The following is an 18,506-nucleotide window of genomic DNA, read 5'->3' on the forward strand; positions in this document are numbered from 1 at the left end:
AATCAAACCTATGGAACCAAAGGCTTGGCATATGAGCGAGAAAGGGAGCTGAAAGGGCAAAACGAAACCTCACATAGAAAAGAACTATGTACCTACATATTCTTAGATGAAGACCAACTAACAAAACTGAGCAGCATTTCTAGAAGAAAATGATGATAATAGAAAACTATAAATTTATTTCACATAAAGATATCTTATTTTTGAAAATACCTAGAAAAAATGTCTTCCCCCTTGTTCCCAAATCCCATAACAATCATAGGGTTCCAAATATATATAGATTTAACTATACTTACTTCAGCAATCTTCATTTCTTCTACAAAAGCAATAGAAACTTCTGCATGGAATATGATAAACTCCACAGCACCAACACCTATAATATAGGCGACAAAGGATCAAACAATCATTAACAATATGCAGTGGTATTGAGGTACATTCATCATTAAAAGAGTTTAAAGATGTTACAAGTAACAATTGAGACCAAGTAAAAAAATGAGGAAAGCTAGGTAACACACATAGGATTGTTGTTTGCTGAAAGTAGAGACTTAATGAAATACAAAACAGGTTTTATGGGTTATCAAGAAGAAATACCTATAGTGTCTTATAAAGGAACACAAGAGATTCCATGAGCATTGCAGGCCTGCATCAATGCTGGGGCATTAGTAAACATTTTGGGGAACAAGCATTTTGGAAGTGAAGAGTGTGCTCAGGAGAAACTCAGTATATAAGTCAGGCAAAAACATGCTAGAATAGCGATACCTCCATCGTGATTATCCACTCTTGGCAATTGGCAAATACCACATTTTCCTCCCTGTAAACAAGAATAAAAAACCATAAAATTTGAACCATACGCATAAACTGCAGCTGTGGTTAATGATCGCAGAAGCTTTGATTTTTGGGAGAAAAAATTTTACAATATAAAAAAGTTAGTGTATTATTACCTCCTCAACACCACAGCTCCGGATGGAATTCCCCGCTTTTATTACAGTGTCATAAACTTGTTTGTAAATTTGCCACACATATTTTCCAGCCTGCAGTGAAAGCACATAATTTTAGATGCACAAACTAAAAGTCAAGATCAAAGGTAAAAGCAGAACGCAAAAGCAATAAAAAAAATCATCAATGTAGGATAGCAGCATACATCCCCGTCCACGATCTGCCGGCGACCAAGCATTGGGTTGTCTGAATATTTCTCAACTGACATTCTGCAAAGAGAAGATGAAATATGAATCATTGTCATAGTGGAAGATTTTTTTATTTTTTATTTTTAAAAACACTCTTTTGTCGCATAACACATACGAGCTGTGTTAGTTAGTAACACGTTCAACCATACATGAACATGAGGTAAATTATAAAGCAGAAAATTTTAATCTCCACGTCACATCAACAGCGAGCTTCAGAATTGAATTAATAACTACAATTAAACATATAAATCTTAGTTGAATGAAAGCCACCGATAATTCAACCAGAAGCATGGAAATCTCAACACCTTGATCCATACGAGTGTTTAAAATTCAACATTTTCAAACATCAGGCGTTCCAATAATATAATTAAATCTTATGCTCCGTGAATGTAACGTTCTCGTTATTTTCAAAGCAACCAAAGAAAAAGAGAGAGAGAGCTAAAAATCTAACCGGAAAATATCCCAACAACTGTCCGATCCAGGAATCGGAGCAGGGAATCCATTCTCAGTGAAATGACTCCGATAAACAGGGCCGATCGACGGTTTCTCACCGGTGGCGGGCGTTGCTTCCTCGACCTTTATTATATAACTCTGCTCAGCCATTTGATCAAAATGGTTCGAATCAGAAACCTTGTCACTATAAATTGTTTTAAATATCCTCTCTTTCAACCGCTTAGATTATTATATAAATATGAAGAAAATTTGTAAATATATATATATAATGCCAAAGAAATGAGGAGTCCGTGGCTTTGTGTGATCGGCTAAACAAAAAACGACGGTTTGTTACTTTTTGGACTGCATAATGCAGCTCTGTTTATTTTTGTAGGGCTTTAATCATAAAAAGCATATTAATATAAATAAGGGTAAACTATATGCACGAACCCCTTAATTATAATAAGATTCCAATCTTATCTAGGGATGGACATGGGTCGGGTTTGGGTACGGTTTCGGCTAACCCGACTCGACCCGACCCAAAAAATATATATCCTTCACTTGATCTGACTTTTTGAGATAAAATCCGAACTTAATCCGACCCGACCCGAAATAATAATAAAAATATTATTTTTATTCAATAAAAATAATTATTTAATTAAAAAATAATATAGAGAGGGGTATTATTGTAATTATTCCTAAATATAAGATAAATTTATATTTTTTTGGGTCGGGTCGAGTATTTTTCACCCTAAATCAGAATCCGATCGGAACCGAACATCACCTTTAAAAAAATTCGACCTGACCCGAACCTGAATTTTTTTAAAAAGCACGACCTGATCGGGTCGGTTCGGAACCCGTCGAGTTCGGGTCTCATGCCCATCCCTAATCTGATCACTTAATTATTTAATTATATGAACGATCTTTTAATTTTATTAATCAGATTATTTAATTATTTAAATGTTGTCAATCAAATTACATGTCGTTATCATTTGACAGATGTAATAATTAATAAAATTAATATAATTATATATTTAGTCCTCATTATTTTTAAATTCTATCAATTTGATCATAATCTATTGAATTTATTAAATTAAATTAAAAATATGACTAAATTGATAGTATGTGTAAGTAAGGACAACTAAATTTCTAATTATCTCTATTTTATTAACTGTCATGCTAGCTCCTCCGTCGATAGCTTAATTGCCCTTGTTTAAATAGTTACAAAATTAAAAATTGATGGGTAAATATTTGAGTGAAGAAGGCTTTAGGCATTCCCGAAACCGATGGCTACTACCCCCACGACCTTTACTATTCATTGTTTTCACCGATCAAACAAACTGTCCAACCAGCTAGAACGACAACAGAACAGTTGGCCTCACATAATTGTTTTTACACTAAATTTTTAAAAATTATTAAATAATTATTAAATTTATTGAACTGTTATAAAACTATCATTAATTTTATTGAAATGTTATAAAACGATCATTAAATTTTATTCATATGAATTACAAAATGATCTTTAAATTTATCACTTATTATAAGTCGTAGTGACCATTTTGTAATAATTCAAAAAAATTAATGATTATTTTATAATTTTTAAAAGTTTAATAATCAAAATAATCATTTGAACATAGTTTGATGACTTATGATGTACTTTACCCTATATTTATTAAATTATTCAATATATACAACATAAGTGGCCATTTAACTAATAGAAAATTTTAATATGAACACTAATCTTTTAAAGATATGAACTTATAAATTATACGTATGCTTCACCCATCAGTCCATTCTTGCCCGCTAATACGTTGTATCAACATTTTTAAAAGATTTTGTAAGTGCGAACATTACCTTTAAAATTTTACACTTAACTTTATAAGTACGCTTCACCCAAAATAATTTGATTGAATTATAAAATTTTAAAAGCAAGCGGACTTATAAAGTTTTAGAGGAGCTGTCACCCCCATCAAATCCCTCAGTTCATTCCTGCCTACCAATATGTTGTATCGATGCCTATTGGAAACTTTTATCTTTGTAGCCACATCAGGCAGCAACAAAGGAGAAGAAAATGTAGCAACATAGCAAAGGCGATCATACACTAGATTCGTTGTTTGTCGATATGAAGGGAGAACGAAACAGGGTAATGTTCACATCAAACCAATGTTGTACGACGTAATGGTGGCAGTCAACAAAGAACGTCGATTTGACAACTGATGGTGTTCGAGATGCACTCCTTGTGCTGTTGGACCGTGGACGAGCTGTTTAACAACTTCTCTCGCATCTTATCTGCTTCGAGCTTGATATTGGCTTCTTGTTTTTCACTTTCGCTGTCAGATAAACTTCCTCTTTCAAGCTTTTACGGTGAGAATGTGATGATTCAGTTATACTCTTACAGTTTCGTTTGAACTGAGGATGTCTGCAAACTGATTTTCTTTCATTTACATACTAAGCTTTTTGTCGCTTTTGGAATGCGTCTATATATCATGAACCAACAGTCCAAAGCACACGAGCAGCAGTTTCAGACCCTGCATTACGTAGGAATGAAAAGGGTAAAGTACACCCATGCTCGTTGAACAAGTCTTAATGCTATTTCCACTTGGTTTTTGTCTAAATCTACCTCTAAACGCCACTTTCTTCAGGCTTTGCAGGTCTCACAGATACTGAAACAATATAAAAAATATTAAGAGGCATGGATCAACATGGGGGTGTAGCTTATATGGTAGAGCGCTTGCTTCGCATGTGAGAGGCATGAGGTTCAGTTCCCCGCACCTCCAATCTCTCTTTTACTACATTTATGTGAGAATGTCTTAAATGCAGGTTGAGGTTCAATTCCCCACACCTCCAATCTGTCTTTTACTACATTTATGTGAGAATGTCATAAATGCAGGTTTTGTTTTAAGGTCCAAGTTAAAAATTATATATTCATATTAAAGGATATAGAAAAGTGAGAGAAAGAAGGGAGGATGGCAAACTACGATAAGATAATGAGCCAAACGAGACTAGTTAAGCGAGTTCCTCGAGACAGTCCGTCGGCCGGGAATGACACGGTGGTGATTTACACGACCTTATTGAGGGGTGTCCCCCGCACGTCCAAGCATAGCAATAAGGTACAGGGGATACACGAGGTCCAACGCGTGGTTTTCGACGAGCTGGATGTGTCGTTGCATGGGGAGTTCTTCAACAAGTTGAGGGAGTTACTAGGGTATGAAGCGATCGTGCCGAGGGTGTTTGTTAAGGGACGGTATCTTGGTGGAGCCGAGGAGGTGATTGAATTGAATGAGACGGGAAAACTTAGGAAAATACTGAGTATGAGGCGGTTGGCTTGCGAAGACTGTAGCGGAACGAAATTTGTGTCGTGTGTGGAGTGCGAAGGAGGTATAAAGTGACGACGAGTGGGGCTGATAAGGGGGAGCAGTGTAGGCCTTAGATTTTTTGAATGGCTAACCCAATTGGGCAAAGCACTAAAGACTAGTGTGAAAAGTTAAGCTCTTACGAGGCTGGTTCATGTTGACTTGTTTTGCTGGTTTTAGAGGAAAAAAATGAAACCTTAAAACGAAGCGAAGCCTGCATTTATGAGATTCTCACAAAATATTAGTATAAGATAAAATTGGAGGTGCGGGGAATCAAACCTCGTGCCTCTCACATATGAAACGAGCTCTCTACCATATAAGCTACATCTCATGTTGATCTACATCGTTTAATATTTATTATATTGTTTCAGTATCTGTGAGACCTGCAAAGCCTGAAGAAAGTAGCGATTTAAGGAAGATTTAGACGAAAATCGACTTGTTCAACGAGCATGGGTGCACTTAACCCATTGTCCAACTTGTCTTTAGTGCTCTGCAATTTCATGGTTAGCCCAATTGGGTTGGGCCTAAGAGTTTTTAAGTTTGATATTGATATTTATTGGGGAAGCAAGTGTTGTGCTCTAGTAGTGTATCTCTACCCTTTGCAAGTTGTTGCCCCTTTTTCAAGTTGTTTCTTATACATACGATACGTATATAATCATTTCAATATACCACCTTCAAAAAATATAATAATAGATTTTTTTCTTTTACTTGTATGAAAATTGATGAATTATTTTTTTTATTAAAATTTAATTATACAAATTTATTTTATTGACATCTCATCTCACTAAGTGTTATTGAAACTCTCCACACCTCTGATGACTTTTGAACTATAATCACCGTATGAACCATCATAATCTTATTCTAATTTTCTTGACAACAATCTTAGTTGTTTAGTTTTATCATTTTTTTTTGCATGCGGAGCTATCATGGTGTAAGTAACTTCTCCTAAGTTCATAAGGGGTTAAGGTGTGCAGGTATTAAGACCAAGTGGATGATACAATGTCTATAAATACCCGAGGACGTTTGAGGAGTGAATTTGCACTCTAGCATTCATTATGCCCCACAGAATCTCTCTTCCAAAAGTACTTGTGGCTTCTGGACTAATACATGGCTTATCTATTTGGACAGGTTGTTTTGAGATTGACTAATGAATTAAGAGAATAACTCTTGTCAAGTATGACATGATATTATGACTAGTTAATCTAGGGCACAAATCATTGAGGGAAAGGTTGACTTGTCTGAGAATTGCCTCATAATTGTTGATATATTAATTTAATAATATTATTTGGTTGGAGTAAATTATTGATTTTTATATAATAAAAAGATAAATTCATAGGGGGGAAACCATGTGATATACTTAAAATAGACATTTAAATGGCTTTTGCTATGATTCTATTATTGGTGAAGTAAGTAGTATTTTATTGACTACTGAAATGCTTAGCAGTATAGAATAACACTTTGAGACGACAAACGAAAGCATCTCATTATTGTGTGTGGATGGGATTCCTCCTTCACCTAACTTGAAGCACTAAATCGGTAGCCAATATGGTTTAAAATTTGGTATTTAGAAAAAGTAAAAAATATATATATGAATAAATAATCCAATGGAAAGGTAATAACATGGAATTTGACCTTAGTTTAGTGGTGTGCTTATTAAGTTTGACCAATCATTTGGAGTTTTAATGACATTCCTCTCCTAATCACATTATGATATATATATATATATATTTGATCCAACGGTTGGAAGCATTTAATCTAATCAAATAATTATTTTACATTTATATTTTATATATACAAATAATTCTTTTTATTCTATGTGAAAATAGATGGATGTATTTATTTTTTAATGTGTATAATTAAATCAAAATCAAGGTTTTTGGAAAATAAAATGAATATGAGACCTGGAACTAACAAGTTTTGACATGGCTCAATCCTATAAGGTTAAGTTTATATATATATATAATTAGGTTCACTTCAATTTAGGATGATTTTTTTAAAAGAATAAGATAATGTAGAGTTTGAGTTAATGATAAAAAATCTCTAATTCGATTTTATCCGAAATAACAATATAATAATCTTTTATACATTTAAGGATCATTGCAATAATATCCCTCTTAATTTTTTCAGCTAGACATCTATTTTATCTAATAAAAACTATATATATATTTAAGGATTGAATTTCGAGTTAGGTGGAGTCTCCCTAAACTCGAGTCAGATTGAATGACAAGTAAAAAATTAGAATATCAACCAAAAACCCGACCCTTTCTAATTCAGTCAATCTTTACATATATTTAAATCAAAACCTAAGTTTCATATGTATGACATTATAGAATCAAAATTTATAAATCACATTACATATTTGATCAAAATTTATATATAATATTAATACTTAATAAAAAAACATTCTCCTTAAACTATATTATAACACATTGGATTCCAACCAAAGTGATTCACTCTTTAGTGACTTCCAAGGTTATCCCATACATATATTCTTTCGATTTATAATGTTGTCATTGTTTATCTTATGTTAGCCCACACTCAACAATGCCCTAACATAGGCGGGTCGCCTCAGGGGTTTTTATGGAACTTTGATTATACGTTATTAAAAATGAAATCGATTAAGTTTCTATTTAAAATTATTATAATATATGATTTTCTGGTTCACTATATTATAAAATTATAGGGATAGGTCACATTTTAACTCTTGAATCGGTCTAGTACTTCTACAATAGTATTTAAATTTATTTACTTTGTCTATATTGGTTTTAGATTTTTTTTAAACTTTTTTTTCATATTAGTTAAAATTTTAAATTCACATTGGTATTCGAACTTGTCTACTTTTTTCATATCAATTTTTTTTGTTACGATATTTAAAGAGAATGGACTAATAAAATATATAAATTTTGGAAAAGTAGATAAATTTAGATATTAATTGGACTTGTTACCAAAAAAGAAAAAGATATTAATTGGACCAAAGAAATATTTAGGTACTAATATAAAAAAAATAAACAAGTTCAAGTACCAATACAGATTTTTAAAAACATTTGTACTAATGTGGAAAAATGGACAAGTTTGAAGGCTAAAATGTGACTTATCCAAAAAAATCTGGGATGTCAGCAGGTGCAAGATGGAGGGCCATGGCCCCTTTAAAATGGGAAATTTGTTCATTAGCCCATTTAAAAGTTATAATTTTATATAGTAGTGCATGCTAAAATTACATTTTGGTCTGGCTATTCTCACATTGGTACCTGAACTTATCCCAAATTCTACAATGTCAGCAGGTGCGAAGTCAGGGGGTTGGATTAAATTGGAATTTTTGTCCATTAACCCCATGTAAAATTATAATTTTATATAATAGTTAGAGCTGGGTATATGGGCTAAGGCCCGCGGGCTATCCGTTTAACCCGCGACCCGTGCGGGCTTCGGGCCTCAAAAATTGAAGACCGTTTAAATTGTGGGCTTTTTAGCCCGGACCGTTAAACCCGCGGGTTTAATGGGTATAACCGCGGGCTACCCGTTAAACCCGCTAAAGCCCGCTTAATTTAAAATTTATGAAATTTTAGAAAAAATAAACTTAAAGAATTTTATAGAAAAAGAAAATAAATTACTTATAAATATGATGTTACTTATAACTATTGTAGTTCTTAAATTTATTAAGGTGTTTGTCATAATTTTACCGTTGCTTGATATTTTTTTCATTTAAATATACATCATTATCATTTTGGTATTTAAAGTTTTTTTATTTAATTATGACCTTTATTTTTCATGAAGTATGTTATCCATTTTGTTATTTAATTATAAAAAGTCACGTGATATTCTAATAATATCACATGACACGTAATATTTGGATTAAAAATAAGAAAGAAAATAAAATTAAAATAAAATATATTTTTCAACTTTTAAAGACTTTTACAAAATAAATATATTTTAACAAATTAATACTTATATTTTATCAATTTTAGTATAATTGTATCTTTCAAATTTGCTCTATACTATAAGTATTTTATTTTATATTTTCATATTATGTTTTAGTATTTCTCTAAAGTATCCAAAATACAATTATTAGAAACACTTGACAACTTTCTGTTAGATTTGTATAATGTTTGACTTTGTTAAATTTTTAAGTTTGAATTTCTACTTTCAGACACTTCTGTGTATTCATATTATACCTTGAATAATTGTGTTTTATAAAAGTATAATGTGGTTATTGTTTTTTTTTTCAATTGGTGATATAAGTGATATTGTTTTTTAATTTGAGTTTTAAGTAATATATCATATATATATATAATTATATATTAATGATTAAAAAAATTAAAAAAATATTATTTATAATCATTTCCGCTATTAAATAAAATTTAAATATTATTATTATTTTGACAGTGCTACCTTCCTTTTCAAGTTGCTCGATCATTTTTAAAGGTGTAGTAAGTTAAAACATTATTTTTTATTGTATTTAAAGTATTTAAAATTATTTTTATTAAACGGGCCGCGGGTAAGCCCGTTTAGCCCGCGGGTTAAATGTACGGGCCGCGGGTCTTAAAATTCAAAACCGTTTATGAATGCGGGCTTTTTAACCCGCACCGTTTAAGCCCGCACCGTCAAAACCCGCGGGCTAAACGGGCGGGTAGCCCGTATACCCACCTCTAATAATAGTACATGGTAAGAATATATTTTGCCCTCCCTAAAATGATAAAAGATCTAACTTAATCCTTCTAAAAATTATAATGTTACAAACAAATACAATGATAAACATTATAATTCAATTTTGACCCCTCAGTTTTTTGAATACTCTAAATGATTATAAGGTAATATATTTTCAAAATCTTTCTTAACCATTGATAACACACACCTTATAGACACAACTGATTGAAACCAAAATCATTAGAAAAACAACACTCCTCTTAACCATTAAAGGTCACTTAATGAATTTGATGAGTCAACATTTTTTGGTTCAAGCCTAAATGTGAGTGCATTAAATATATTTAATTCATTGAATAAAACATTTATATGTACGATGGATGTAAGACATAATTAATGGAAAATTGTATGACATGGAGTGCTCAACCATGTTAATTAAATGCACTCATTATTGTCGTAATCTTCCATTACACGTTTCTCAATATAAATTCTGAAGTGTTAGAGTCTAACGGCAGACAGAACGTAGTTATATATATTCAACAAGAGAGAATATCAACTTCGGGAAGGGAGAAAGGGTCACAAAGTACACGCCCTCATATTATAATTCCATTGTCACAAGTATTAATAATTAAGACGGATATTAAAGTTAAGCTTAAGAAATTCATTATCATGCTTAAGGGAAATATACAAACATAACCTTAGCTGTTTCTCAATAAACATTATTATTATTATTTTATTATTATTATTATTATTATTATTATGGTATAATACTAAAATCAACCCTTAGCATTTAACAAAATTAATCTCAATGTTTACTAAAATTAAACTCATTTTGTTTTAAAAATTGAATAATTTCAAAAGACGAATATGGTGTATCTTCCTTTAATTTAAAAGAGAAAATAACCTTAGTGACCAAAAATCCCATATAATGTACGATTTTAACCAACTTTTTCCGGATTTGCCAAAATGACCAACAAAATCGCAATGCGATCGCTAATTCGCAACGCGATCTCCATTATCGCAAATCAGTTTCCAGATTCACAACGCGATTATGACTATCGCAATGCGATTTTCCAATTTCTCGTTGCGATTTTCCCAATTCGCAATGCGAATAAGTAAATCGCAATGCGAATTTTGAAAATCGCAATGCGAATTTGGAAAATCGCAACGCGATATATACTTAATACAAAATCGCAACGCGATAATACAAAATCGCAACGCGATACTGACTTTTGCAACTCGATACTTAATTTCGCAACGCAATACTGACTTTCGCAACGAGATAATACATAATCGCAATGCGATTTTCAAAGCGCCATTAGTATCGCAAAGCGTATTTTATTTTCAAATTCCAAACACGAATATTAATATATTGGAACTGAACCATCCACAGTATATCCCGTAATCGAACTCATAACCTAAAACCTAATCACACACTAGTCCCATCTCCATCTCTCACTCTCTCACCATCTCCGACGAAATCCGTCCCCATCTCCGGCGAAATCTGTCTATCTCCATCTCTCAGAGCCACCCTCACAATCAGAAATGGAAAATCAACCAAATCAACCACCAAGGGTTAGTTTTTTTAATTATTTTTTTTGAAATTTTTGCATTATTATTAGGTTTTTCATATTGAAATTGATGATAAGTTTACTGGTAATTTCAATAATAGATTAACATTTCACTTAGATTGCTTATTAAATCAACCGAGAATCGCAACGCGAAATGAAAATCGCAACGACAAAATCGCAACGCGATTTATTCTCTCGTTGCGATAGTCAAATTCGCGTTGCGAATTTTCGTTGCGATTTTATTTTCAGAAACTATTCTTCTTCTGCAAATTGAAACTTGAATGAATTGCATTACTTCAACCAAAAAACAAAGACAAATAAAAATTCACAGTGTTGCAAATTTAAGTTTGAAGAATAAACTACTACTCTTTATGTTTATTATTGTTTTGGTATATTCACAGTGTAGTTTTTGGTATATCTAACTTAGTATGTTTATTGTTTTTGTAGAACTTTTATTCGGCTCAATTGACCTTAAGAAATAAAGTCAGCCTGCCAAAACAATTGCGTCGAGCTTTCACCTGCACAAAGAAAAATGTTTGAGGATACTTGCTTCGGGCCATGGCTGAAAGTACAACATCCCGGTGGAGATGCGATGTTGACACACCTGTTTCTTCAAACCATGACTAGGGATCTACCATACTATACAACGTCGTGATAAGAGATATGGTTTGATTTTCCACTGGCGTATACGTGTTTTGGGCGGGAGGAGTTTGCTTAATCACCGGTCTACGCTTAGACACGATGATGTAGGTCGGTACACTAGACACATTACCCGCCATCATGGTTATCTCGGGTTTTTCCTGAGCTGGAGAGGCCGAATCTACACGTGGAAGACCTGACGATATTATTGAATAAGAAAGATGGTTTACTCGGATGGATGACGTCGATGTTGTCCGAGTATGCCTTCTAATACTTTTGCATACCGGCTTTTTAGGCAGAGAGGCCAGACAACCTATTCCGAATGATCTAATCAAATTGGTAGAATACCTAAATACGTGGAACCTATTTCCGTGGGGCTCGTATTTATGGAAAGCTACATGGAATAAGTTATCGTCTGCCTTGGATGATCGAAAAAGTTTGCATGGCGATGGTTCCAAATACATTTTGATAGGCTTTATTTGGGCCTTTAAGGTAAGAATTTTTATATAATGTTTCCAAAATTATAAGTAATTATTTAACAATTACTAATGTTTGTTATTATATTGTTTGTAGATTTGGATATTTGAGGCCTTTCCCGCCATGAAGACATATGCAATAAAACTTCAAATATATTCCCAGGCTATTTCCTGGAAGAGGAAACGGACCTTGCAATGGGAAGATTTACTACGTATACGACAATAAATAATGTAAGTTAACATAAATACTACCATATGTTTATAAACAAGTTATTACTAGTACACGTTTAACTTTGTTTGAGCTTTTATATTGTTAGGAGGCCAACACTCCATTACAGAGGCTGACACCCACGGAAGCTGAGCTTGCCACTGATTGGTGGCAAGCTAGTAAGCATTTTTTTGATGGCACAGATGATGAGCAGCCTCCACTTCGGGAGCCATCACCTTACCCAGAGCTATCACCTCACCCAGAGCCATCACCTGATCGACCCGACTATACACCTCCACAACGATAGCCATCACCTATTCTATCACATCATCGAGCCTCTTCTCCACCATCACCGCAAGATAGGCGACCGGCAAAGATGCCCACGACGTATCTCCTGTTCTCCACCTCCACGGATGAGTTAGGAGAGTTACGTGATGAGGTCAATGCCTTGCGTGAGGAGGTCGGTACTTTATGCAAAGATGATGGTGCATGGCGTGTTGAGGTGTCTACTTTACGCGGTGAGGTAGCCGCTCTACGTGAGATGGTAACATCGTTGCAGAATGAGGTTCATACTCTACGCAACGAGGTAAGTTTAAGATTTTTCATATTTAACTTGATGATAAATTTACTCATAATTTCACTTAGATTAACCATTTCACTTAGATTGCTTAATAAATTCATTCGGTTGCTGCCAATACTGCTAAACTGTTTTTGTTAGTATTTGTTTTTGGTTTTGTTTTTGTCTTTTGGTTGAAGTAATGCAATCCATTCAAGTTTTAATTTGCAGAAGAAGAAGTTTACTTTCGCAACACGAAAATGACTATCGCAACGCGGAAATGGCTATCGCAATGCGAAATGAAAATCGCAACGACAAAATCGCAATGCGAAATGAAATCGCAACGCGAAATGAAAACCGCAATGCGATTTGTGTTTCGCGTTGCGATTTTGTCGTTGCGATTTTTATTTCGCATTGCGATAGCCATTTCCGCGTTGCGATAGTCATTTCCGCGTTGCGATAGTCATTTTCGCGTTGCGAAAGTAAGTTTCGTGTTGCGAAAGTAAACTATTCTTCTTCTTGAATGTTTATATATGTTGTCCTTTTAAATGTTTATATAAGTGCTTACTTCTGGAATGTTATCTGATGCATTTTGTGAAATATGATAGAATAATGACTTGGGTGAATATAATGCAAGTTTGAAATATATTTGTCTTTGTTTAATATCATGTCTGTTTATTTATTGATTTATGTATTAATTTTTTTTAACGGCCCGATAAGGTTGATGCTTTACGTCGGGTTTTCCTTGCACGACGGAGTTCACGCATCAGACGGCGTGCACGTGTTATTACGTCTCCGTTCACCCCAATGGTGTGAAGACTCCGCAAGAAGAAGCCCGACTCACCTGTCATCCCTCAAGAGTCCCCTCCAATCGTTCAAGAGGCCCCTATCATCCCTCAAGAGTCCCCCCCACCGTTCAAGAGGCCACTGTCATCGTTGAAGAGGTCCCTCCCACCATTCCAGAGCCCGATTCACATGGGGTAATATATCGAATTATTGAGAAACCCCCACCGTTGCCGAACATGATGGATGAGAGTTGGCTCTCGTATGAGTTACCGGCTAGTACCCTTCCGGTATCTGAAGTGGAGAGGAGACAACTACCGGAAACAATTCTGGATAATACCCTTTGGGCTAAGACCGCAGTTGATTTTTATCTACATGAGCGGAGCCAAGGGTGTTACACTGACATAAGCAAACTCAACGATGAGATGTATTTGTTGCTTAATCGGTCTTGGTGGGGGTGTTATTAGGGGTTGAAGACAGTGGCTATTTCGATGGGAGGTAAGTCTTATATTTGTCTTATATATGATTTTGATTATTTTTTTTAAAAATTAATGTAATTCACTAATATATGTCTTTTTTTTTGTAAAACAGCATATCGATGCGTGGGTGTCACGTCTTCTAATAATAAGGAAGCTTAGGAAAAATAAAAAATAAATCACGATATACAATAATGCCGGTGGCTTTTCACGCAGTTCACTTGAAGAATCAACGAGATGAATCATTTTCGTTGGGCAATGGACAAGCTAAACTTTATCCTGCATGGTGGGAGGTCGATAAGGTTAGTGTTTAATTTTTTAAATTTTTTAAAGGTGTTCATAATAAGTGCGCAAATAAATGAATTATTACTTATGATTGCAGGTGTTTATCCCTGTTTTGGAACGTCGTCATTGGCTTCTCGTCCAACTTCAGCTCCCATCCCTGAAGATAATAGTATATGACAACATGATAAATTACATATCACTGTCTGATTTGAGAGATATTATCAAGGGATGGAGCTCTCATTTGGCTAAATTCTTGGATGGGATTAATTATTGGACTCATTTTGGACACAAGAAGCCAAAGAAGTTCAATGTCACAGTTGTCAGAGACGAGACCGTGCCACAATAATTGTCGGGAACCAGAGGGGATTGTGGTCCTCTCGTATGCATGTGCTTGGCGCGTTTGACGACGGGAATCACAGAGTTTCTACCTCCCACCGATAGAGATAGAGCTGCAGTAGGCTTGTGGTTTTGGCATTATATGGCTAGAGCGATATATTCTAGACGCTGCCTACCTGCATCCGAGTTATGAAAGTATCCATTGTTAATTGGTAAGTCAAATGCAAGTTTTGTTAACATATATACTCCTTTTGGTTTGAAAATGTTTGGTTAAGTACCTAAAATTCAATAATTTGCTGTTTGTAGGTTTTAGATGTGTAGGAAGTCTTGTTTGAGCAAATGTTTGGTTTCTGCAGGTTAATCCTTAAGTGAGCTGCGTGAAATGGATGTACGGGTGCAAAAGATGATTTATTGATTCAATAATTGATGAGGAAATAAGAATTATCATTATTTTTGATTGTTTAATTGATTTGTAAAAAATGATTTGTAAATGTTGATTTGTTTAATTGATGTGTACATAATTCTTATTTGTGCTTGTTTAATTGATTGAAATGTAATAATTGTTTGAAATGTAATAGTTGATTTGTTGATTTTCAATCTGCATTATGTTGAAGGCAAAACAGACTATCGCAACACGAAACAGACTCAACGAGAAATCGCAATGCGAAATGAAAATCGCAACGAGAAAATCGCAATGCGATTTCATTCGCATTGCGATTTTCTAGTTGCGATAGCCATTTTCGCGTTGCGATTTCCCCGTGCGATAGTCAAATGAATGTCTAATAAGTGTGATAACAACTGAACAGATCATAGCAATGTTCAAACTCAAGTTACTAATACATGCCTAACTGAAAATGTTAAAAGTGCACACATAAAATACACATAATACACCGTTTGCATTTAAAAATCACCTAAGTTAACAGTCCCAAAAGGTGAAGCCGGTTGTGATTGGGATTTTGAAGATGATTGCAATTTTCAGAATCTCGTTGCGAAAGTCAGAATCTCGTTGCGAAAGTCAGAATCGCGTTGCGAAAGTCAGAATCGCGTTGCGAAAGTCAGTATCGCGTTGCGATTTACTTATTCGCATTGCGAATTGGGAAAATCGCAACGCGATACTTACTTTCGCAACGCGATAATACAGAATCACAATGCGATTTTCAAAGTTCGCAATAGGTTTTAGTTTAGCAACACAAATTTTTTGTGTATATATCTACGCAGCAGTAACAACTCATAACCTAAATCCCTAAATCGCAACTCATTCCATCTCCATCTATCACTTTCTCCGGCGACATCCGTTCCTATATCCGTTCCTACATCCTTCCCCATCCGGCAACAAGTCTTAGTTTCGTAGCTCGTTTGTTTAGTAAATTAATTTACAACCATGAAATCATCTAATGTTGATCATGTTTGGATAGATTTGTGTTTTGGAGGGTCATGGGAGAATGTTCATGGTGTTTTACAATATATGTCTTTACCCATGAATCTTCAACTAAAACTGTCATTAAAAAAGTTAACTTATGAAACTCTAATGTTACGTGTTTCAAAGAAATTAAATTTAGAGCCCCTAAGTGGATTTAGGCTATCTTATCAGAGAAATGGTAAAGTTTATTTGTTAACCGACAATGAAGATGTTGAACGATTCATTGCTTACATTAGTGTTTCAAGTGATGATGTTACATTGTATGGTTGAACCTAGAAGTAGTATTGTTGGGTCAGTAGCGGGTAGTAATCAACTAAGTTTTTTTCAAAACCCACAACCTTTCTCTAATCCAAATCTCAATCAACTTTCAGCACCAAATTTCGGTTTTCGTATTGACCAATTAGACGATGATGAGCCAACAGAAAAAATTGTGAGTACTAGTCAGTATTCGAAATTTGATCTTGGTCAATACCCGGACTTTGATATTGGTCAATACTCGGATTTTGATGATGTTTCAGAAGAAGAAACAGACCCTGCGTGTAATGATTTTGATATTGGTCAATACCCGAATTTTGATGATGAAACAACCGTTGCCGAGAAGATGTTGTTGATGATAATGAGGAGGAAGTTACGACTGTGAATGAACATGTTGAACATCCATTCTGTAATTCATATAATCCTGAGAGAAAAAGAAGAAGAAAAAGTCCCCAAAGAAAAGAAAATGCCACGGGAGTATAACTGGAATATGCCAGAATTACTTCAGATACCAGAAGAAGAGTTGGTAAAGAAAGCAGTTGATTGTTACACAAAAGTTATTTGTATCAAGAAAGATGATTATTTTGATACAAAGGAAGACTTGAAGATAGCTTTGTATACGAAATATGTGGAAGATGGCTATCAACTAAAAGTTAACAAATCAAGCAAAGATCGTTTCGAAACAAGGTGTATGATTGACAAAAACTGTACGTGGCGTATGATTGCAAAGAGGATAAAAGATTGCGAAATGTTTCAAGTTAGTACTTTTATTGATAAACATACATGTTCAAGAACCCAATTTTTTCCTCACCATAGACAGGCAAACAAAAAGGTGTTGGGTGGTTTTCTGGCTGAGTTAATGTTTTTGAATGGTAGGGTATATCGGGGACATGAAATTATGACTGACATGAATGCTCGGTTCAAGATTAGTATATCATATTCTCAAGCTTGGAGAGCCAAATGTTATGCCTTGGAATTGTTGAGGGGGTCGCCAGAAGCATCATTTGCCCAACTGCCGGCTTATTATCACAATTTAAAGCTAAAAAATCCTGGGTCGGTAACTCATATCAAAACAGGTAGAGATGGACGCTTTGAGTTGCTGTTTATTGCCATTGGTGTTGCGGTTAGTAAATAAATATAATTCCGTTGACTCATTTTTGTTAGTTACATGCATTTCACATTTAAATGATTATATTTCTTGTGTATTATTTTTGTAGATTCGTTCGTTTATTACTTGCATGCGCCCAGTTATTATAGTTGACGGAGCACATTTGAAAGGTCGATACCTTGGAGTAAACTTATTAGCAGTAGCCATGGATGCTAACAATGGGATATTGCCAATAGCTTACGGGGTTGGCAAATCTGAAGCCTCTGATTCATGGACATGGTTTATAGGGCATCTTAGGGATTGCATAGGTCCTATTAGCAATCTGACAATCATATCCGATAGGGCAAACTCAATTGACAACGCTGTTAGAAGGTGTTTCCCAGATGCTTTTCATAGAATGTGGTGTCATTTGTATAGAAATCTAAAATCAAGGTCTACTGGTATAAAAAAACAAATGGACATACTGGAAGGCTGTAAAGCTTATCGGGAAGTGGATTTCAATAAGCATATAAACTGTTTAAGACGTGTTTTGCCTCAGTGTGCTCAAACACTAGAAGATGTCGGGTTTGAAAGATGGTCAAGAGTACATCAACTTGGAGCAAGATATGGTTTCATGACGTCTAATAGTGCAAAATCAATCAACGCTCTAAGTCGTCATTCCCGGAAATTACCCATTACTATGTTAATGGAGTTTTTTCGAGCCTCTATTCAACAGTGGTACTACAAGAAAAGAAACCATGCAGGTATTATTTCTTTGAATTCGTAACTTATCATATATTTTACTAAATA

The 18,506-nt window shown here is 34.4% G+C and overlaps 1 protein-coding gene and 1 pseudogene across 1 annotated transcript; one reads left to right on the forward strand and one right to left on the reverse strand.

Moving 5' to 3' along the window:
- Positions 1 to 1,784, reverse strand: part of LOC120140655 — a 40,161-nt pseudogene extending 38,377 nt beyond the window's left edge.
- Positions 1,785 to 4,579: 2,795 nt separating this feature from the next.
- On the forward strand, positions 4,580 to 5,390 carry LOC120140914 (uncharacterized protein At3g28850-like). The gene is made up of 2 exons (XM_039155910.1): positions 4,580 to 4,991; positions 5,338 to 5,390. The coding sequence occupies exons 1-2, from the start codon at positions 4,580 to 4,582 to the stop codon at positions 5,388 to 5,390; spliced, it is 465 nt and encodes a 154-aa protein (XP_039011841.1).
- Positions 5,391 to 18,506: the final 13,116 nt, after the last annotated feature.

This window comes from Hibiscus syriacus, unplaced genomic scaffold, assembly GCF_006381635.1.
Source record: "Hibiscus syriacus cultivar Baekdansim isolate YM2019G1 unplaced genomic scaffold, ASM638163v2 tig00110788_pilon, whole genome shotgun sequence".
NCBI lineage: Eukaryota > Viridiplantae > Streptophyta > Magnoliopsida > Malvales > Malvaceae > Hibiscus > Hibiscus syriacus.

Excerpts from the sequence above, each read along its gene's own strand:
- LOC120140914 (XM_039155910.1), top strand. The coding sequence starts at position 4,580 with ATGGCAAACTACGATAAGATAATGAGCCAAACGAGACTAGTTAAGCGA. Across the intron at positions 4,992-5,337 it reads GTGTGTGGAGTGCGAAGGAG|TATCTGTGAGACCTGCAAAG; the intron begins GTATAAAGTGAC and ends ATATTGTTTCAG.